The following is a 23,297-nucleotide window of genomic DNA, read 5'->3' on the forward strand; positions in this document are numbered from 1 at the left end:
TCTAGTTAGCGTGAATTTTTAAAATCCAATGCAAATTGGGATTTTGGCGTCTAAATTTTCTAGGCAAAAAATAAAAAATATCAGAGTTTGAATCATGGCCACATAAATTGTATTCTGAAAGTTACAAAATTTAAAGGAAAATAGACCCATCATGAAACCATTCTCTTGAGAAAATAGGCAATAACTTCAAAGTATCAATGATGTATGTGAGGTTTTCAAGTGTAAGAACCCTTAGGGTCCATTGACTTCACTTGCACCTAATTTTTTTTGTCAAAGCATGATAGGGCATGATCTTTACAATTTTCATGTTCTTGGTCACGTGGACCTTTATAATTACCTTAGTTTGATCATTTATAGCCGTTATTATGTGCTGTTGGATGTAGTTTCCACCCCAAGGAACTATAATATTCCTATTAGTTATGTATATATAAAAACACCCCAAGGATCTATAATATGTCTATGAGTTCTGGATATATTTCGTGGCCTAACATATTGAAATAGACCAAGGAAGTTCCAATCTAGGCCCCATTATTTAGAGACAATTTAGAACCAAACAAATTATTATCCTATGGTTCCATGTGACTTGCATTGTCACTTTATCCTCACAGGGTAAGCACATAGAGTGGACTAATATTTTCCCTCGCTCATGAGCTAGTTTTTAATATCAATGAATGATAGAAACAAACAGTGGTATTTGCAATGCCCAACCACCATTGGAATTCATTTAGCCACATTACTACATCATATTACATGTAAAGTGCCTAAATTTTTTATAGGGCAACTTTTTACATTGCCTTAATGATGCTTAGATAAGATGAAACTTTGCATGAAGGAGGTCCAATGGATGTTCCATGCAACGACATCTTTTCATGCATCTTTTAAAAAAATATATACCTTAACTGTGGATATTTTTGTCAAAAAAGCCATCAATATAAAGGATTATCAAAGTCAATAATAACATCAATAATAGCATCAATACAACTACTGGGAATAGTTTTTGATGGTACTATAGATGCTTCTTGGGAACTTACTAGTGCTATTATTAACACTATTTTTTTAAAATTTGTGTGTCTTTGAAAACTTTCAAAACAATCAATCTCTCCTATGCTGAGCTCTCCATCCTCTCCATTTTCTCCATCATTGCTATTCTCTCCATCCTGACCATCCTCTCTATCCCTCGTATTTTGCCCTTCTTCTAGCCCATTTTTCTCTGTCAACAATCTATAGATCTTTGGAAGGCTGGATTATAAGCAAGGCCCTATCAGGCACTCTAATTTTAAGTCAATATTGGTTAGTACACATTATACAAAGAACAATAAAGGATCATCAATAAAATAAGATGTCTTAAGAGTAAATGGATTTGTAGCCCCCAACCTCTTAGTCCTATTCATTAGTAGATGTGTGTCCTTGAATCTAAATTAAGGATTGCAAACTCTTAGTTACATCCTCTAAGATCTCAAGATCTGTGTAATTTTGATCGTCTGGGTTCATGTCAACACCAAGGGTGTAGGGGTAGAAGATGTACACCAAGCAGCATGTCCACATCAACCTTGCCATTCATGATCTCGTAGTATTGGTCATAGAGGTCACTTAAATATGCTTTCAAAGCCTCTTTGGTAGGGTCCATTGGAAACCAATATGTCCCTATGAAAATGGATGAAAGCAGTAAGATATGTTTGGCATACATAAATCATACTACTACTATGAATATGAATATTGTAATAACATAGATTACTTGGGAGGTACACACACACTTTTTTTGGGGGGGGGTGAAACCACTGAATTTATATTAAGAAAAACTTTGTACAATGAGAATAGCTTGGACAACAAACTATTTTGAAAAATCAATAGCAGTGGGAAAACACCTATAAAGAAGATACATCTAAGTCATTCTCATGACAAGCATCATACATAGATTGTCGTAATGATGCTCTAAAAAACTCATACGATTGAAACAATGGATTGCCTAAGAAGACTTGATTCCTTTGCTTCCAAATAGTCCAAAACGCCCAAAATCTGACCCAATGAAAAAAGAGAGAATATTGGGCCTTTGTCAGAGTCAATTTGCCAAATAACTAGAAAAATTTCCCAAATCGATGACATGGGAATCTCAAGCAAAGACAGTGGGAGATGCTATCCAAGAGTTCTCTAGAGTGAGGACAAAACCAAAGAAGATGTGGAATTGTCTCTGCAGAAGTAGAACACCTCAAACAATGAGGATCTACAATCCCACGTTTGCCCAAAGTGACTCCCACTAAAACAATGCCCACCAAACATCTCCAAAGAAACAATATTTGCTTTAAAGGGAGCTTACTTCTCCATACTACTTAGAGATTTGACTTCCACCATGAAAGAGATTTGTAAACATGCCAGAGGGTATTCCCATGCTCCACAATCCATGGAGGAGGCAAAGTCAACCTAATAGTTTGCATAGAGGAGATGGCTTGCAAAGAAATGGGGTGTAATCCATGATTACAAGGCATGAGCTGCCAATTCTGAAGTCAGAGGGAGCCATCATAAGGTGGAATTGGGAGTAGGTGTTGCAACAAGATGCTTATTTTCCTCCATATTAGTCTATGATGCATACCAAGGGGAAATCAATGACAAGCATTTGGAAATGATAAAATATTCCCTGGAACATCCACCACATCATCAATGTAATGAATCCCAAGTTTCATGAGATTGTATGCCTTAACTGATTCCTGTAACTTGGCAAGACGAAGATCTAAAACTAAGCTCCAATGTGTACTTTCATGGCGAAGAGAATTGTCCCGAGCTGAATTAATAGGAAAACATTCAACTTTAGAAAGCACTCATTTCTAATCCACACACACACACACACACACACACACACAATCCTCATTTTCTCTTTTCTCCTTGCGAATTACCTTTTTTCCCTTTAAAATCCTTTGAAAACCCATTTTAAACTACCTCTTCCGAGGGGATATTTATTTCCGAGCTTTGAGTGCGAGCTTTCTTGTTTAATTTGCGAGCTTTTTTGTAGACTGTAGGTGCAAAATTATATTGTGAATATCTTTTTGCACTAAATTTTCTAAGTAACACCACTGAATGGAACTTTGGACAAAATTAGTATGGGGAGATATCTATATCTATTCCATCACCAATAACAATTACACTAAAGATCTTATAAGCCATACAGCTTTTCCTAGGTAAAAAAGCTTTTAAGAAAGGTCATGTTGTTTTTTTGAAGACTCCAAACAACATTTCTTGGCTGTATAATCCCAAAAAAAAGCAAATTCGGCATCTCTTCGGCATTCAAAACTAGGTGGAATATTCTTGAGTGTCATCACATACAGTAGCTAGGAACTCTTGATAGGTCACTTGTAGAGATACTTGGTTGATGCATGAACATGTTCTCTCTTTGCTTTTGCCCTAGCACACACAAGAATATGAAGTAGATGTGCTTGCCAGCCAAATATGGCTTGTTTCCTGTCACTCTTTTTTGGAAGTCCTTGCAAGTGCAAAAGGTTGCTACTTCAAATGCACATCGTACTGCACACCGTCATCTAAATTGCTTTTAGACACTATGTGGAAGATAATATGTTTCAATGGTTTCACGATTGTCTCACCTTTCACCTCAATAATTGCAGATTCTACATTCACAATTCTTTTGCTTGCCTCTTCAGAGATAGAACCTCTCCATCGTGTCTGCTGCAAAGTGGAAGTTTCAGGGCTCTGATCTGCCGATTGATAAGCCACACCCACCGCTTGTGCTGGAGCTCTTTGCACCACATTGCCAGCTCTCTCCTTGAGGACAAAACTGCCTACCACAAGCTTTTCAGCCTCTTCTTTGGTGATTTGTGTACCCTCGTCCACAATCCAAATCCTTGGAAGCTCTGGAACACGTATGATATTGTGATCAGGATGCCAAGTGTAAGTGATGTCATCATTGCAAAACCACATCATCTCTACCTTTTGACCTCCAAGACCTGGATGTCTTCTCTCTGAGTAGAACAAGGGAGCCACAACACCTGTGGAAGAGCTTTGAATGTGACGATTGCACTTTATCTTCTCTTTTGTCCAACCAAGGCATTTGATTCTTGAGTTCCTAGGAGTTCCGCGTATGGCCCAAAGAGTCTTTTGCACATGTTCCTCATGTATGTACACCTGATTCTGCATCATTGTTTGATGTTACGCACTTTCTCGAATATTGCTTTTGCTTTTCTCACCCATAGGGCTCAAACCATAGCTCAACTTTGTTGGTTGGCCCCTTTACTTTCTCTCTCTATTTTCCATGACAAATCCTGGTTGGTGCAAGCTATTCTTCTCAACTACAATGCCTCTTTCTCTACACTGTCTCTTTGTCTCCTTGATTTTTTGTTGGTGTCTTCATACATGGGAGTCCCAACAACTAAATTATGGACAACATGACTCATTGGTGGAGTTGGTGTGTTCCTATCCCTGGCTCTATTTATCAATGCTTCAAAGCTTGGTCCATCTCCCACATGCTTACCAATCAAGTAAGCATGTTGCTTTGCACGTTGCAACAAGGCATTTGCCATATCTATTACACATGCATCGTATAAGTTGATCTTCTTCTTGTAGCCTTCCCCCGCAAGCCAACTACCATGCATACTTTCAGCCAAATTAGTTCTTGGAGTGCAAGCATCCTCAGCTGGACTTTTTTGCACCAGCACACAGAGGAAGTACATTGGTTATTAACCAAGTCCAATTGTTATCTATTGACAATAGCCACATTTGATACTTACAGAGGTTATAAGATTTCCCAAATGTGCTATTCAGACCTCCCACCAACAAAACTAGCTATCCAAGGCTACAATATCTCTTTCTTCTTTTGTTGCACCACTTGCTTGCCACTAGTTGCGTATCTTATGACTTTCAATGATAGCATCTCCCCTTGTCTTGCATGTTCTCCAATACACACATGGAAACATGCTCATCACCCAAATCCTTCTTGATGTGTTTACTAGTGTGCTGTTGCAAGCTTTGAGCCCAATGAAATATACAAGAACTTTCTCGATCGACCATTCTATTTTCGGGTCCCCCATTGTAAATAGCTCTCACGGCTCTCCAATTTGCTTGTGCTTCATTTGCCATGAACCCATAGAAATTTGCATTTTCAAATCCACATTGTCGCATTGTATTGTTCAACATGTCCCAAAAAAGAATTTGGCTTCTTTCATCTTCTTCTTTCATCTCGCATGTTGCAATAGTCATGAGCTCTTGCACACTATGAAAGACACGTGAAAAGAAAGTAAGGTGCTTAGTAGAAGTGGCCTTCACCCAAGGTAAAACTATTAATCAACTCTGGAGATGTACATTTAAAGGACTTACCTGGGGTCATATACATGACAAGCCATTGTGCTCCATTGCAATCCCTATGAGTATGGTCGAATTGGACCCATGACCATTTCAAGTCTCCATTACGATCCCTTCTCATTCTATTTACTAGATCCACACCCGAAGCGGGCCCTTTTGTGGACATCTTGAACGCAAAACATCAGTCCTTAGGTGTACCTTGCCCTAGAAAATGAGACCCATGAAAGAAGGCATACATGGATCTTTTTTTGAGTGACAACAAGCTATCATAGCCCTCAACCAATGGCATCATTCTTTTTTTTTCTCTATAACAATTCTTCTTAACCTGTCATAGCAAAACAATAGTTTAGTTTACTGTATTCAACAAAGATTAGAAGTTTTTTACAAATAAAGCACTCTTGTACCTTTGATTTTCAACAAGTGGGCAAAGCTCCTCAAGGAAATTTGAAAGTTCAATTTCCCCAATTGGAGAATCATCCTCTGTTGTATCCTCTTCCACATCTGGTCTGATTAGAGAGGTAGCCAATAGATCCTTTGCAATGCACATTTGCACCTTTCTTGGTCCAGCATTCCTATCAACCTTGAGAACATTTGCAACTAGTTGTCTGGTCCTCTTTATTTGACTCGTGGAAGTGCCAAGTTGCATTTGATGCTTGTGGTCACCAACATGAAGCATTAACCTTGTCATGGCTAGCATGTGAGGCATGACATAATACACTTGACTATTACATGTGGCAACACAAAAGGTAGGCTTTCTACAATAATGACATACAATCTTATTCTTATCCTCTTCTATCATTAGGCCAACATCACATTTCTTTTGTAGATATCCCTTAAAAAAAGATGTGATGTACCTCTTGTTGTTATCATAATATGGACAAGTGACCCTTTGGCACTCAATGGAGCCAACACAGTAGCTCACTCTCACTTTAGCATTGATAGACATGTTTGTTGTTGCAGGTCTAGTCCACAAATGCCCATCATATTTTTGCTCCATGCTATCTGTGGCCTTTAGTTTGCCAAAGATCGGTGGAAACTCCATGATAAGACTTCCATTATAGTGCCTTGGAATCTCATTGACACAAATCCTTTGGCTTATCCTTGCAATGTGAGTCCGAAGAACACTATTCTTCAAGCTTGCCATTATCGAAGGAATTATGCTCCGAGGGACAGTAGGGACATCATCATCAGAACCCAAGTCCACCATTGTTTTGGAAATCGAGGCCCCGAACTATCTTATGGGAGTTGCAGAAGAGGATGAAACTTCCACACTCTCTAAGTCAACTATCTTACTAGTACCCCTTGCAAGGACAATTACATACTTGGTGGACAATGTTAAGTCAATCACACAATGCTCATCGCCTTCCACATCTAGTTGACTTGGCACTTCTACTAAAATGGAAGAGATGTCACCATCATTCTAAGTAGAAATAGCAGCATTGAAGCTAATGAAATTGTACATAGGGGGTCGAAACTTCTCAAGATATTGGCGACTTACAATCACCCTTCCCTGAGTCAACTTAAGTGACTTGCTAGAGTGGATGGTTGAGGTGTCATCAAGAACCCAATCAATCATAGCTTCCAAATCCATCTCCAAAGCAGAGAAACTAAAATTGAGAAACTAGGCAGGTCTCAATCATCAGCTTCTGCATATGTGCATGCCTGAACCTAGGATTCAGCTCAAACATCAGACAAGAGTAAAAGGATGTCAATTCCATCTCACTACTAATTGAAAAAGTAACACTCAATGTCAGCGAAACAGATAACATAGCGGCACAGCATCGCAAAAGAAATTTCAAAATACAACACAAGCTAGGATGAAACAGTGAACTGGTTCCTACATCACTTGCAACGCACCTCAGGCAACTGGTACCTACAGCGCTTGAAAGGCCTGAGACTGCAATTTTGGGTATGGTACGTAATCTGGGTTTATACCTGAACTGTTACATAATCTCAGTGGGATGGATGAGGATGCTCTTGTCAAGACGAGCACTGGGAGATTGGTAGTTAGAAGCCCATGATTGGGAGATTGTAAAGACGAGCACTGCGAGATTGGCACTACTTTCACCACGTTTGAGCTCCATGACTGGGAGATTGTTAAGACGAGCACTGGGAGATTGGCACTGCTTTCGCCACGCATGATACAAAGGGCAGATGCTTTCACCACAATTCCACTAATGTCATCCTGCAAGAGATGAAGGTTACGTATAAAAACTAGAATGCTAAAAAAGAAATGCAATCTGTGTAATAGAAAACTAGTACTAACTTTGTTCTTCCCCTGTCGATCGCATTTGGAGACGAAGGACTTGGCTGGCGTTGAAGAAGCGCACTCGCTTGTGAAAGGAACTTAGAAGAAAAGAGGAGGTTAACAGGGGAAGAGCGAAAAAGAGGAGGATACCAGGAGGGGGTCCGAGCATGTTTGGGACCATGGCAGAGATGTTCGTCAGGACCATGGTAGAGATATTTTTCTTCGGCGCTGGTGAGAGCTTGACATGTTCGTCTTCGGCGCTGGTGAGAACTCGTTGGGAAAGACCTGCTCTTAGACTTCCTCACAAGATATGGCAATATGGAATTTCTACGGCACTGGGAGAGTACAAAGGGCAAATGCAACCAACTGGACGAACGAGCCAGAGGATTTGCTAGAGGATATTGCAGAGGATTTGCCAGAGGATATTGCAGAGATATTGGAGTCATACGTGATTTGTGCATGATTTTGGCGCTCCACTGAAACGGCGCATTGAAGAAATGGCGGGTGAAACTATTACTTGGTCGTCAAGAGGACTTCACAGTTTCATCAACAGACGAGCCATGGAGAAACTTCAGGAACCTGCCCACTTCGTCCACTTCGTCATCATAGCGCCTCCATATCATTTCTACAATATGGCATCTGTAGTGTAACCTTCCCCTCGCGTCTGTGGTGTAATATGGCGCATTGAAGAAATGGTGACAACTCTCAGAGTCGAGCGCAGCCTCCTGTCGCTCACCTCCTTAATTCCTGCAGTCTTTCCATCGTTGTTCCGTTCTACCACCGCTTTCAGACGCTGACACTTCTCCTGGCATTTCCTGGCGCCACTTCTCCTGCCACTTCTGCTATCATTGAATCCGGGTAATTCCACTTCTTCTCTTGGCGCCACTTCTACTATCTCCTCGTTGAAACTACCACTTCTATCTACTGGCATCCGTTTCCGTGTTTTTGCCTACCTCAGGAACGTCTCCGCCTTCATTAGAGCGTGGAGATATGGAGGAGAGGTGAATAGCAAGGCCTGAGAGGGAGGTAACAAGAGCTACGGATACAAGAGCTACAGATAGCAAGGCCAGAGAGGGACGTAAGAACCAAGGTCCCGAGCTCCTAGAGCTGGCGCAGGTCCTCATGGAGCTTGGAGGCCTCCAATTTTTTTGGTTCGTTGTGAAGCTTGAAATCCGTTCATCTCCAAGGTTCATGGTTCGACGTTCATGATTTGTTTATCTCCAAGGTTCATGGTTCGTTCATGATTCGTTCATCTCCAAGGTTCATGATTCGTTCATGAGGATCCGTTTGCCAGCTCCCAAATTCACAATCACGACTTGTCCCATGGAACACAGATTTGTAGATTTTCGCTTCACGTAAGAAACAATCACGTAGGAAATGATCCCGATTTTCACTTCTCGTAGGAAAAGTTCACGTAGGCTCCTCCCACAAGGAAAACGAAATGTAGATCCAAGCTCTATTGAAGCAGAAAAGGGAGGCCTCCAAGCTCAATGAGGGCCTGCGCTGGCGCAGGCCCTCCACGAGCTCGGGGCCTTGCTTCTTACCTTTGTCTGGCCTTGTTACCATTAGCCCTTGTGGCCATAACGGATTCACCTCTCCAACATATCTCCACGTCTCACAACACCATGCATCATTGTGGAGGACTGTGTTATTCCAACAAAGAAGGCAGAAACGTTCCTAAGGAGGTAGTTCCAACGAAGGAGACAAAAACGTTTTTGAGGAGTTAGTTCATTGATTCGTTCTTGAAATCCGTTCTTGAAATCCATCGCGTTGAGCTCCCTCACGGAGCTTGGAGGACTCCCATTTTTTGGCGCAGATGTCTTGAAATCCGTCTCGAAATCCGTTGGCGAGAAGAAGCAATTGAAGCTGCGTTGATTGTGCCAATCTTCACCCAAGGTCAGAAATTGGTAGACAGATTCACCTTTGTCTCATTTCAAAATAGCAAGGCCCCAAGCTACTGGAGGACCTGCGCTGGTACAGGCCCTCACCGAGCTTGAAGGCCTCCCATTATTTTGCTGTTTGTTGTACAGATTCCCATTTCCCTTGCAATTTTTTGGTCCAAGAAGTCCTATTCTTGGAGCTGCTACCAAGTGATGCTTCGTGTGTCCCAAGCTCCCCATGGTGCAGCGCCAGAACAGGCCCTCGACATGCTTCAAGACCTCCCTTTTTTTGCCACATTTTGATCGTGAGAAGCTCGAGATTGTCTGCATTAGTACCATGATGCATAGGTAGCCCATGTGCTATGCCCATGGCCATTTTCCTAGTGTTCTCTCTTCAATGTGCCCAAATTCTACTGATGTTTTACTGCCATGTCCTCACGCTTTAGATTGCTGTTACATAAGCTCTACCTATTCCAAGAAAGATAAATGCCAAGAGATCTCTCCATAGGCCACTCTTGTATCTAAAGCATAGGCCATTACTTAAATACTCGAGCAAACAAGAATCATGCAAGTGTATTATTAGAAAGAGAAAGCCCTTGGTGGCAGATTTGCAAATACAAAGACACTGTAAACCCATTGCAATGCTTATCAGTAGTTTTTAAATTATGGTTTACATATTTGTATGTACCTATTCCACCTATTAAAACTGTAAACTCTTTTGAGCATGGTGTCATTTCTTTTTCTTTTGTCAATCTCAACATCTATTTTTTAGTCTCTTTTGATGAGTTATAAATTGAAAACTTAACTCATTGATGTTTTTTCATACAGCTTAGAAGGCATTGCAATATCTTTTTATTTATAGCTTGTGATGGAGCCACAAAGAGGGCCAAGTCCAGGTAAAAAACTAGCCTCACCTTGCTTTCTTTCTTTGCTCCAAGAATTTATTTGCCTCTTAATTGAAGCATGCATCTTGTTTGGAGATTGCAGTGCAATCTACTTATAAATTGAGGTCTGGGACTGTGAGTGGAAGAAAATGGAGAGATCAAGATGCCAACTCTAGGAATATCCAACGTACACCATAAAAGAGATTGGGAAGCATTGAGATTGCACCACACTCGGGATTGGAGGATGATGCCACTATCACTTCCTTGCAGCCACAAGCATCTTTACATGAAGATGGTGGGGTGCAAGACATGCACATGAAGGATAATAGTGAGCACGAGGGTGGAGGAGACAATGAGCATGAAGGAGAAGTTACAGAGTCGAGGAAGAAAGATAAAGATGATAAGAGTCATCTGCGGGTCTTAGGAAAAGAAATTCCATTGGGTCTCCTACAAGATGTGCTTGATGGATTTTATGTGAAGCGGATGGCGGATCCTCCTTTGATTCCTCTATGTTGTTTGGTGCCAAATGAGGCGATCAGGACAGCAACACATGAGATGAAATCTTTGGTATCTTCTTTTGACTCAAATGGATATGTGAGAACAAGTGCTCCTTTTCTTGTTCAACTAACAAGCCAGGGGAAGGATCTCTTGCAGTCACAGATATGGACTTGCAAGAGTGGGGTCCTACGTGGAAAGGTGTGAATGAAGAGTTTAAAAGAGAGCTTAATGATGAATGGGCAAATTTGAAAGGGAAGCTTTTTTTGGTATGGGTTGTTGGAACTCTTGAACCCCCAACCTTGGTACACTGCTCTCAAGGTGAAGAACCAGCACCCCCAACCTTGGTACACTACTCCTACAACCGTGCTTGCCCAGCTTGTTTGGAAGGTAGTCGACTATCTTAAACATTTTAAGTCTCATGGTGTATTGCTCTCTAATATGTCTTTGTTTGGTTGTCATAGGATGAGTTCACTATAGCCGTGAAAACATAGAGGAGACCTTCCAAAAGACATAGATGAGGCAGTTGAAAGATCTGAAAAGTATGTTCAGTGCTTGAAAAGTGTGGAGCATCTTTTCAAAGAACGAGCCTACAAGTACTTGGCCATAGCAAATCCAGCCAATGGTGATGGATTTTTCCATGTTCTATTTAATTACAATTGGGACACAAAAGGCATGGTTGCCATTACAAAGGACAAGCTTTACACCTTGACTTCAGCAAAGATCACAGCAGAATGATAAGCATAGATTATAGCTACTATGCCATTTCCATTTCATGTTTTGTTCAAGTGGATGTAAATAACATGTTTCTTCTTCCTTTAGGAAGAAAGACATATTGCAAATGTTTGCAAGTGCAAGGCAAAGAGTGTGGCTGCATCGCACTTTGAGAATGTGGGTAGATTTCACACATACATGAAGAAAGAAGCCTATTGGGGCTTCTTGCTAGAAGAAGGGAAGCTGGTCTTAAAAGGACTGGAGGATGAGATGGAAGGAGAACTTCCATTTGGACTTGATGCCTACTTTAGAGAGTAGAGGCAGTCTTACATCCATGATGCATTTCCTGCTCTTTGGAAGGACATGAAGAGCTCCAATGAAAGTGACAAACAACCTGAGATAACACAGATGTCTCGCAGGCTAGTGTACATGTACCATCACATTGTTTTTGTCTGTATCCAGATATCTATTTTAGTGGTACAATCTTATCCTTACAACTTCTACTATTTTAGCTTTTGAAGATCTTATTTTCTTGATTATTAGGTGGCTAATGACATTGCTATATTCTGGTGCTATTGATGAGCTCCCACCAAATGTAAATGCAATGTAGCATCCATGGAAACTCAAGCTCCCTCATGACTACTCCGAGTCAGAATCAGATGGCAGATGCTAAAGACATGCATGGTACACTTGGGGATCCTTGTCCATGCAAATGCTCTCAAAACCAAGCCCCCCACAACCTGTAAACACATCCACAATAGTGTCTCTAGGCTTTGTGAATGTCTTGAGTAGCCACCTACACACATGGCAAGCACACATACGTAAAGTAGATATTGGATCTTAAACAAAGAGGAGTAAGTAAATGTGTGTGCACTTACTGAAAGAACAATTGAGAACGATTTGCTCCACCACGAACAAGAGTTGTGTTAGCTCTTGTCCTATGAGTCTCTCCTTTATGCAACAACTCCATGATAGTGCTTGTTTGTGCTTTAAAAAGATATTGGTCTATAGCCTCACCTTCCTCTCTATCAATCACGGGCGCCGAATACCCATCACGATAAAAAATACCGAGAAGTATGTCATCAACCTACATCATAAATAAGTACAATATTCAAGACATTCCATAGGTATAATGTCCTTGGAGGGACCCTATAGATGGAAAGAGCTGTGATTCAAGTTTCATTATCTGCTCTCTTGTGTCTTCTTGGTAGAAGTACCCACCATCCAACAATGGTACGATGCAATACAAAACCCTTTTTGGTTACATAATGATGGACAAAGACAAAATGAGCAGCCAAGCAGCAAGTAATGTAAAATCCCTCATCTGTAACAAACTCATTTGTGAATTTGGCCACTACCTTTAATAGGCTGGGTGAGAAAATGTTCCACTCAGGACACTTGAGGGAATCAATCTGTGCCACTCCCAGTGATGTTGGAAAGTCGACCCACACCAAATTGGCCACATGTATGCTAGGATCTCCTTTGTAGAGGAAAGATCCTTTGCATTCACCCTATCAAAGAAATGTAACAACCTGCAAGTACTACCACACATTTTCAAAAGCATAAACAATTTGACGTGAGGAAAAACCACACATGGAGACAAGGATGCACATACTCCTGGCGTTCTGCATCATCCATGTCTTCCACATCCGCTAGAAGCACACCTAGCACTATGAGCTCTTCATTCCTACGCATCCAAATAAATCTTAGCAAGAGCCCAACCGTAGATGAGATCAAACACACACATGGACACATGCATGAGCCATGTGGGAGGAACCTATTTACCGTGTCATATGCACATTTCTTGAGGTAGTGGCTGCCACCTATATGTTGGGGTCATCTCTCCTAAATTCCAATTTACATTTACCTTTCTTTTCCTTGCGTACTAAATTTTCAGCTTCCTCCTCCTCTCCCTCCTCCACATCAGTAATAGCTTGGGACTCATTTGGTTGTGTATAAGCATTCTTCCCATCCACATGCACTCTTGTGTCCATGAACTCTTCATGAAACCCACCATGGGCATACAACTCATCCTCTGCTAGGGCTCTTCCCAATGGGGTAGTCCAGCCACCATGGGCACTTGTCTTGCTCCCCGCCCGCGCACGCACACACATACTCACTTTCTATCCCTTCCTCCACTTTCCCTCTAGTTCCCTCCCCCCCCTCCCCGCAACCCTCTTCCCCCCTTTCTATTTTGTTACTTCCCTTAAGTTTCTCCTTATTTCCCTAATTATTCCTCATATTCCTTAAATTTCCTTATTTTTTAATTTTAATTTTTATTTCCTTAATCTTTTCTTTATTTTCCTAAAATTTTCTTACTTTTTCCTTTTATTTTCTTAAAATTTCCTTGTTGTTTCTTTTTATTTTCCTTATTTTCTTAAAATTTCCTATTTTCTCTTAATTTTTCCTTATCTTACCACCACTTTTTCCTTTTTTCCCTTAATTACTCAAAATTTTCACTATTTTAAATTGCTGTCCCTTTATTTATTGACTATAACCCCCTGTCCTTTAATTAATTTCCCTAATAGTTTCCTCTTTCTCCCAAACCCCACCCCTAACTAGTCTCTCCCTTTTCGCTCTATCTCCCTTTATCCTCTCTCCCTATCTCTATATCTTCTTTAGCTATCTACGTATCTAACCCCGTATCCTTATCCTCATCTATTTACACCATCAATTCCCCTTCTTTCCCTATTTCTTTTCTCCCTAGCTTTACTAGTTGAACTCACCTATTTACACTGCTCCCTACCTAACCATTAGCTAAGCCTTAACCACACAATGCCTCTCCTTGCCCCCACTTTTGTTCCTTCTTTTCCAATTTCCCAGGCACTATCATGGGACTCCCCATCCGCATCCCCCAACTGTGTTAACTCCGCTTAAATTCTATTGATCGCCTACCTACTATGATGCTTAACATTCGCATTTTTACCTCTTCTTGCATACCCACAAGTCGCCCATCCCCGACTTCTCATCTTCCTTCTCCTCGCCTTCCCTCCACACTTGCCTATCACTGGCAAACCCACTCCCCATTGCTGATCACACCTTCACCATTCTCTTCCTTGCCTTTTGCCAAACTACTCAACCCCCCCCCCTCGACTACTCGCCTTGTGTCTTCACGCTCTGAGTACCGACCAACAAGCTACATCTCACATTATAATACATACTCCTCCCTCTCAGCCCTTGCTACACCATTGCCTCTCCACAACCCACCCACGAAGCTGCCCATTGTGCCTACAACCACTCCCATATGCTAGAATCTCCTCCTCGCAACATCCAAGGCTTGCTTTCTGGCATCCTTCCTGTGCATACTAGCTATGCTGCATGCTCTCCAGACTTCCGTTGCACACACTCTCTCCCTACGGACACCTCTGCTCTGTCCTCCATGGCGCCACCTTTCCTGACTCACTCGCCAACTCGTTTCCATTCCATGTCCTTGCTTGACCTCTGCTCTCCTTCCTTGTGCTATCTTTGTGCACCACAGTTTCATGGTGGTGACCATGGCCTCGTCAATTGCACAGATTTGAGTTCGTCGCTTCTCCTAGCCTTCATTCATTTCCTTCACCTGCCACATCATCATGAAGGCTATTTTTCATTTCATCCCCCCCCCCCCCTTCTGAGACTTAAATTCATGAATTTTTGTCGCTCCTTTTTTCTTTTTCGTTTCTTTATTCTAAACTTTTTAAACCCTCTTTTTTACCTCTTTATTTTTAAGACTACTTTTTTTTTTTCTAATATTAATCCTTTTCTTCCTCTTGACTTATATTTCTCTCCCTGTTGAATTTTATTTCTATCCCCATTCTAACCTTCCTTAACTCTTTTTTTGCTTTTCTTTCCTTTCTAATGTTTTTAGTAACTAAAATTCTACCTATTAATCTAGTATATGACTCTCAATATATTAACCCCATCCATTGCTCTAAAAGTCTACTAATCTAATATTCCATTACACTACTATATACACTATTATTACCCTTTATTACTTATTACTATTTCTTTATAAACACTCCTAACCTCCCTAACCCTTTATTTAGAAACTCTAAATTAGTCCTTCTTATTCGTCTATTTAATAATATCGCTTTTTTGACTTTTTTCCCTCCCCTTACTAATGCTCCATTCTCCTAACCTTTCTAACCCTTCTAATTTTTTGTTGACCCCAACTTCTCGAATGACTAATTTATTCATTACCACACTCCATCCATAGTCTTAAAAATTCCACCTCGCATGCATTTTTTGTTCTTGCCTTTTTGTTCCTAATTTGATTTGTAAAGCTTAATTTCTAATTTTTTCTACCCCATCCTTTTCTAAAATTCTTTCTCATGATTTTCCACATACCATCTTAGTGAGTTTGGTAACCCCCTTTTTTCCTTGCATACCCCTTCTTTCTTTCTCCATAATGTTCCCAAATTTATTACCTTTGTCATACACTCTCCCCCTAAAACTCGCTGTTACCCTAAGCAATCTCTCATTCCAAAATCTACATCAAGCTTGTTAAGTCTATGTCAGTTCTCATTTTTATTGTGACACCGATATTAAGGGAGGGGTTCTTTTAACACCTATCTTCCCAACTAAGATTTAAGTGGGTTCTCACCACGTTTTTCTTGTTGGATGGTGGTAGATAGGCAGACTCCCCTCTTCAATAAAAGTGATGCTTGCTAGGACTTATCCAAGGTCAACTTCTATACATTTTCCACAAAGTCACTTCTACAAAATGGTCCACTGCTTTCCTTTATAAATAGGGATTCACCGACTTGTACAAACTTTTTTGTTAATGCAATTAGTCCTATTCCATTGTTTAGCTTCACTATTTTGTCTTTCACCATGCAAAGGGGTGTTGTCAAGTCTTTCACACACAAGTCGTTTCCCTTGTAACTTTGGACAGTTGCACATAGTACACTTAAGTCATTAAGGCCTTTTTTGCTTCTTGACTCCCTTGTTTAACTTGTTCTTTATTTTTTAAAATTTTTTTAATAAACATCTTTCTAATCCTTCTCTTGTCCTTGCAGAATTATTCATCGGATGTCACACTCCAAATCCAAAAATCTCAACAGCTCACCCCAGATTCCGACACCCACCTCCCAATACAATACATTTAAGTCATCAGGGCTTTTGGCCTTTTTGACTCCTTTCATTTCTCTTTTGTACAATAGTGTTTTATTACACTTACCTTGTTAGTTTTTCCCTTTTTATTTAAAAGTCTTCTAACCTAGATTGTTGTCATAATTGTCCACTTCCTTTGCTTGTCTAATATTACTAGAACCACAACTTACCCATATATCTATTAAACCAATTTGCTCCCATATTGTTTACATACCGCACTCAAGTACTTCTCTTCCATTCCTTTTCCATTACTTTAAATTACACTTCTCAATGCTTCTTTTTCTCTTCGGGCAGACAGTAGGTCATCACACTAGGTGATGACCTACTATCTCACCTAGTGTGTTGTATCCTACTGGGGCAAAGGTGGGTGCACACACACACACACACACACACACACACAATCCTCATTTTCTCTTTTCTCCTTGTGAATTACCTTTTTTCCCTTTAAAATCCTTTGAAAACCCATTTTAAACTACCTCTCCCTCTTTTAAAATTCCCCCTCACTCTCTCTCTACTCCTCTTCCTGCTCTTTTACCTAATTTCCCCCTAAAGTACCCTCTCCCTTTCCCAACTCATCCCCCCTCTCTTCCCCTACTCTAACTCATTATATTCCCCCTATTTTTTTCTTAATCGTCATAGTTTTCTCTTAATTTTTCATAGTCCAATTTTATCCTTCTCATTCTCTAGGTTAACTACACTCCCTCTAATTTTTGCCTAATTATTTCTCCCTATTTTTTTGCCTAATTTTCCTTTCTTAAAAATTTCCTTAAAAATTTTCATAATTTTTTTCGCTAAACTTTTTTTCCTAAATTCTCCTATTCTTCCCTAATTATTTCCTATATCTCCTTAAGTTTTTTCGTAATCTTTTATTTTTTATTTTTGATATTTTTCCCTTATTTTGTCATACTAATTTCCTTTTAATTTATTCCTAGATTTTTTCCCCTTACTTCCTTTTTCTTAATCTACTTTCCTCTTATTATTTCCATTTTTAATCTATTTTTTCTATTACCCCCCCTCCCCCCCCCCGTGCGCACACACACACACACACTTTCTATCCCTTCCTCCGTTTTCCCTCTAGTTCCCTCACATGGTTGATCATGCATTAAACCATGCAGTCCACCTAGTGTCATGTTTTTCACCAAGTATATTATCCATGGGAAAAACACCATATAACGGGAGCATGTGGATGGAAATATGCATGCCTGACCAAGAAAAATTAAATCGCTGCTTGCCATGAAGCCTAAAAGTGCCTCAAAGTCCAAAAATATTGATTTGGCAAGGAAAATAGCCTCTCTCGTGGGACCCTCGACCTACGTAAAAAGCCTAAGTTTGACTTTTCCTCAAAACAAAATCTCCTACCACCATCAAACCTAAAAATTTGGATGGGAATCCCAAAAAACTTTTCTAAAAAACAAAATCTTTTTTGCCCAAGGTTGACTTTTCCTCAAAACAGAATCTCCTATCACCATCAAACCTAAAAGATGGATGGGAATCCAAAATAATGACGAACTCAAAAAGCCCAAGGTTTACTTTTTCTCACATAAAACTTTTTTGGTTTTATGGGACCCTCAACTCATAAAAAATGCAACTTTTTTGGTTTAGGATTTTCCTAAAGGTTTAAACGATTGTCGAGAATAATAATTTTCAATTTAAAAGAATTGGCAACTTTTTTGGTTTAGGATAAACGGTTGTCGGGAAGGTTTAATAATTTTTAATTTAAAAGAATAAGCGAGAAGGTTTAATAATTTTTAATTTATTAAAATAATTGATGAGAAGGTTTATTAATTTTCAATTTGGATTGAAATGAATTTTGATTTCAGTCAAGAGAGAGAGAGTAGAAAGTTAAGAGGGAAGGAAGAGGATTGCCAAGAAGGTTTAAAAATCTGTATTCTAGAAAAATTAAATTTGTATTCAAGAAAAGGAGAGGAGGAAGGGAGGGAAGACCCTGGAAACATAAAACTCTAATCCCGTTGATTCATTCTTTTCTTTCTTCATTCTAGCAAAAGCAGCAGAAGAGCTAGAGCTAGAGCAAGACCAAGAGTAACAACTAGAATCTTTCACTTCTCACTTACATCTTTCAAGTACCATCTTTCTTTAAAAGTTTTCAATCTTTGATTGCCAGATTTTTTAATTTTAATAAATGTAAAGAAAAGAGAGGGCTGAGAGGAGGAGGAGGAGGAGGAGGAGGAGGAAGGGGAGGGGTTGCACAGCCGCGGAGGAGGAGTGAAGGGAACGAAGGGTGAGTAGGAGGAGCGGTGGGTGAGTGCAGTTGAGCATGGAGGGGATGGTGAGCGGAAGGAGGGGCAAGGAGCAGGAGGTGGAGGGAAAGGGCGGCAAGCAAGAGGAGGGGCGAGCAGTAGGAGGAAGAGTGGGGAGCAGGAGGGGGTGGGCAGCCAAGGAACGGATGACGAGCAGGAGCTCGAGGGAAGGGCGAGGAGGGGCAAAGGTGGAGGATTGAAGGGAGGGGTGGCTGCAGGAACAGCTAAGGGTGGGAAGTGGAGGAGGGGCAGCTAAGGGCAGGAAGTGGAGGTCGAAAGTGGAGGAGGGGCGGAGGTGGAGGGGGCAGAAGTGGAGGAGGGGTGGAGGTGGAGGAAGGAAGGGAGGAGCGGCCGTGTGAAGGGAGGGGTGGCTGAGGGTGGGAAGCGGAGGAGGGATGGAGGTAGAGGATGGAAGTGGAGGAGGGGTGGAGGTGGAGGATGAAAGGCCCAGAGCGGCCATAGAAAGGGAAGGATGGCAGGAAGGGAGGGGCGATTGAGGGCGGGAAATGGAGGAACGGACAACGAGCAAGAGGTGGAGGGAAGGGTGAGGAGGGGTGGAGGACTGAAGGGAGGGGCGACCGCAGGAAGGGAGGGGTGGCTGAGGGCGGGAAGTGGAGGAGGGATAGATGTGGAGGACAGAAGTGGAGGAGGGGTGGAGGTGAAGGACGGAAAGGAGGAGCGGCCGCCGTGGCAAGGGAGGGGCGGATGAGGGCAGGAAGTGAATGAGGTGGGAAGTGGTGGAGGGGCGGAGGTGGAGGACAACTAGGAAGTGGAGGAGGATGGAAGGGAGGAGCAGCTGAGTGCAGCCGCAAGAACTGGAGGAGGAGGGATAGAGGATAGAGAGATTAGATAGAGAGTATGGTTGTGGGGGTTAAAGGTCACTGTGCCTTAACCCCAGTTATGTACAATACTCAAACACATATATAAATGAATGAAAAAGAAGATTAGGGTGGTTCTGCACCCACCAAACTTGTGTGGCTCTCTGTCTCTCTCTCTCTTGCTCTCTCTCCCTCTTCCGTTCTTGCTTCCGTTGAGAGCACTCTCAACTGGTATCAGAGCCCGGGTGATCTAGCTGAGCATGCGTGAATGCTTGGAAGCTCAGCAGCTCTGTGGGAGGAAGGAGAAGCTTTGTGGGAAGCTTTGTGGGTGACTTTACTTGCATCCGAGTGTGCAGAGACCTTGGAGGAACCTTTGGAAAAGTCACTTTGGCTTTACGAAGTGGTTTTGAGAGCCTGTTAAGAGCTTTCAAAGAAAAAGTCGTTTTTTGAGCTTTTCCCTGTTCCGTTCGATGACAGAGACTCCGTATTGACTTGTAGAGGCAACTATTGCTTGCTTTTGGTGTCCACATTACTTCAGGAGCCTGGAAACACCTTTATTCTTGAATTCGGGATCATTTCATTGGATTTCTGGCTCTCTGTGTCAGTTTCTGCGTTTTTTGCCCGGGTGTTGGAACTTAAGTTTGGAGCAACCATTTGCAGATTTGTCAGTTCCGGTGGACTCAGGAGGTCCTAAAACTTCTATGTTGCTCATCATTCGCACTCCGGTGGAGTTTACAGATAGCTCTGTTTCCAAAAACGTTTTTCAGTCCGTGTGTTGGACCCAGTGATTGAGGCCACGGTTTCCAAAACCGTCTGTCCCATTGCGTTCCGGATGCCCAAAAACCCCTACCTATCAGTTCTTGCGTGATTCGGTGGAGGATTTTCAGAGTTATAAATCTCTGTGTATTCGATTTCGTCTCTCTGTTATGCATTTTTCATACTAAGGTTTTGAAACCTTAGATTTATGCCACATGGCAGTGGATAAGTGTTGACTCCCATTTCTCACTCATCGGTTGGGATTTTGGAGTTCTGGCAAAAGGAAGAGACCAATCTGAAGGTTGTAGGATAGGTGCCACTATGAGCATCTTTTTCAAAATGTTGAATGCATCTTCTTGAGGGCTTCCCCAGCATTGCGGTCCTTGTTGGATGCGCTGATAGGCCCAAATTGCCTTGTGGGATGCTATTTTTTATGGACGCTTTGCACATGGATGCTATTTTAAGCTGAGGGACAGCTTTGACACATTGCAGGTGATGCACTGATAGTGCTATGCTCTCTTGGATGAGACATTATTGATGCATATGCCAGTGGACAGTGTTTATGCTTGAGTCATTTGGCACTTATTGGCATTTTCTTTTGGGCCAGATTTGCTCATATGGATGCATAGTATATGCACATGAGTCAGATGCATCTTTTGATGCTTTGAGCTTTGAATTTTGGTGATATTTCACTCTATTGTGGCATACACATTTGGGTGCACCTGGTATTTGGTGTGATTCTCTCTTGCAGGCACTAGCATTTGGGATTTTGCTTTATTTGCATCATGGCATCCTCTTCCATGCCTGAAAAGGAGTTTTTCAGCATTAAAAAGTTTGATGGGACAAACTTTTCTTTGTGGAAAGAACAGATAAGGGATGTGCTTATTCAAAAGAAGCAGATTAAACCCTTGGCAGGGATTGAAGCTAAGCCTGCAAATATGTCTGAGGATGATTGGAATGAGTTGGATGCATTAGCAAAGTCTACTATTAGACTTCATCTTGCAGAGTCAGTTTATTTCACAGTAGTAAGTGAGCAGACTACGGAAGATTTGTGGAAGAAACTGTGTGCCACTTATGAAAAGGAAACTCCCTCTAATAAAGTTTACCTCATGAAGAGGTTGTTTGAGCTGCAGATGAAGGAAGGGGTCTCCATTGCCTCTCACTTGAATGAATTCAATATTATTTTCAGCCAGCTTCAGGCTCAGAAAATGAATTTTGATGCGGAGACTAAGGCAATATTTCTCTTATGTTCATTGCCATCCTCATGGGATACCTTCCGTACAGCTGTCAGTAACTCTGCACCTGGTGGAGTACTGAAATTTGATGATGTTGTGGGTAGCTTGTTGGCCGAGGAGATTAGACGGAAGTCTATGGATGGCAACAAGCAGGATGCAGCCTTAAATGTGCAAAGGGGCAGATCACAGTTCAGGGGGAAGTCCCAAGAAAGAGGGAAGTCTCGTAGCAAATCCAGGGCACGGAACATTGAGTGTTACCATTGTGGCAAGAAGGGCCATATGAAAAAGGATTGCTACAAGTTGAAAAGAGAGCAAAAGGATAAGAAAAAGAATGCAAATTGGGGTGCAAATCAAAAGGAAGAGAGTCCAAGGGAGGACAAAGGAAAAGTGAAGATCGAGGAGATCAATGCAGTCACACATGATAGTGACAATGATGTTCTCTTCATGTCTAGTTTATCTGCAGAGTTGCTTACCACTTCAGATGATGCATATTCCCAGAATTGGATTTTGGATTCTGGTGCTTCATTCCATGTTACTCCCCATAGGGAATGGTTCTCCACTTATGATAGTGGAAAGACAGGTTGTGTGCATCTTGGAAGTGACTATGCATGTGACATAGTGGGAGCAGGTGACATAAAGTTTTCTTTTGCAAATGGGTCTGCATTTGTTTTGAAACATGTGAGACATGTGCCTAAGTTGACCAAGAGTCTTATTTCAGTGGGTCAGCTAGATGATGCTGGTTTTCACACCACTTTTGGCTTTCAGAGTTGGAAAATTCAGAAGGGCTCTATGCTTTTGGCCAGGGGTGCCAAGTGTGGGACTTTGTATCCCTTACATGTATTAGGGGTATTTGATCATGTTGTTGCAATAACCGAGCAGCCAAGCACTTCTTTGTGGCATTGCAGGTTGGGGCACATGAGCCAGAATGGAATGAAACTCTTATGCCGTTTGGGTTATGTACCGCATTTGAGTTTCTCTGATTTTGAATTTTGTGAGCACTGTCTCTATGGGAAGCAGACTAAATCAGCCCATAAAAGAAGGGGAAAGAAAGAGTTTGAAATGCTTGATTTGGTGCATTCAGACGTATGTGGTCCCATGCCTACACGGTCATTAGGCGGGGCTGAATACTATGTGACATTCATTGATGATGCAACTAGGAAAGTGTGGGCTTATGCTATAGCTCGGAAGAGTGATGTGTTCCAGGTATTTCAGAAATGGCTGGCCTTGGTTGAGAATCAGTCAGGTAGAACGCTTAAATGCCTACGGACTGACAATGGTGGAGAGTATCTCTCTCATGACTTTCAGCATTTCTGTGATACTCGTGGGATTAAGAGGGAGCTTACATCCCCTCGTACTCCAGAGCAAAATCCAGTTGCAGAAAAGATGAACCGTACCATTCAAGAAAGGTTGCAATGCATGCTTTCCAATGCAAATCTTTCTGGTGGTTTTTGGGCTGAGGCAATGAAGACTGCAGTGCATGTGATCAATAGATCACCTAGTAAGAGTTTGGATGGTGGTATTCCTGAAGAGGCATGGAGTGGAAAGAAGCCCTCTTACTCTCATTTGCGTATATTTGGGTGTGAGGCATATGCACATGTGCCAAAAGAGCTTCGAAAG

At 41.5% G+C, this 23,297-nt stretch overlaps 1 protein-coding gene across 1 annotated transcript; it reads right to left on the reverse strand.

Annotated features, from left to right (window-relative positions):
* Window positions 1-2,597: 2,597 nt before the first annotated feature.
* On the reverse strand, window positions 2,598-4,582 carry LOC147886922 (uncharacterized). Its single transcript, XM_087394077.1, has 3 exons — window positions 3,537-4,582; window positions 3,355-3,492; window positions 2,598-2,776 (listed from the first exon to the last, which is right to left on the reverse strand). The coding sequence occupies exons 1-3, from the start codon at window positions 4,141-4,143 to the stop codon at window positions 2,598-2,600; spliced, it is 924 nt and encodes a 307-aa protein (XP_087250203.1). The 5' UTR covers window positions 4,144-4,582.
* Window positions 4,583-23,297: the final 18,715 nt, after the last annotated feature.

Source organism: Dipteris shenzhenensis, chromosome 23 (genome assembly GCF_047967505.1).
Source record: "Dipteris shenzhenensis isolate YYH24624 ecotype China chromosome 23, Dip_SZ_1.0, whole genome shotgun sequence".
NCBI lineage: Eukaryota > Viridiplantae > Streptophyta > Polypodiopsida > Gleicheniales > Dipteridaceae > Dipteris > Dipteris shenzhenensis.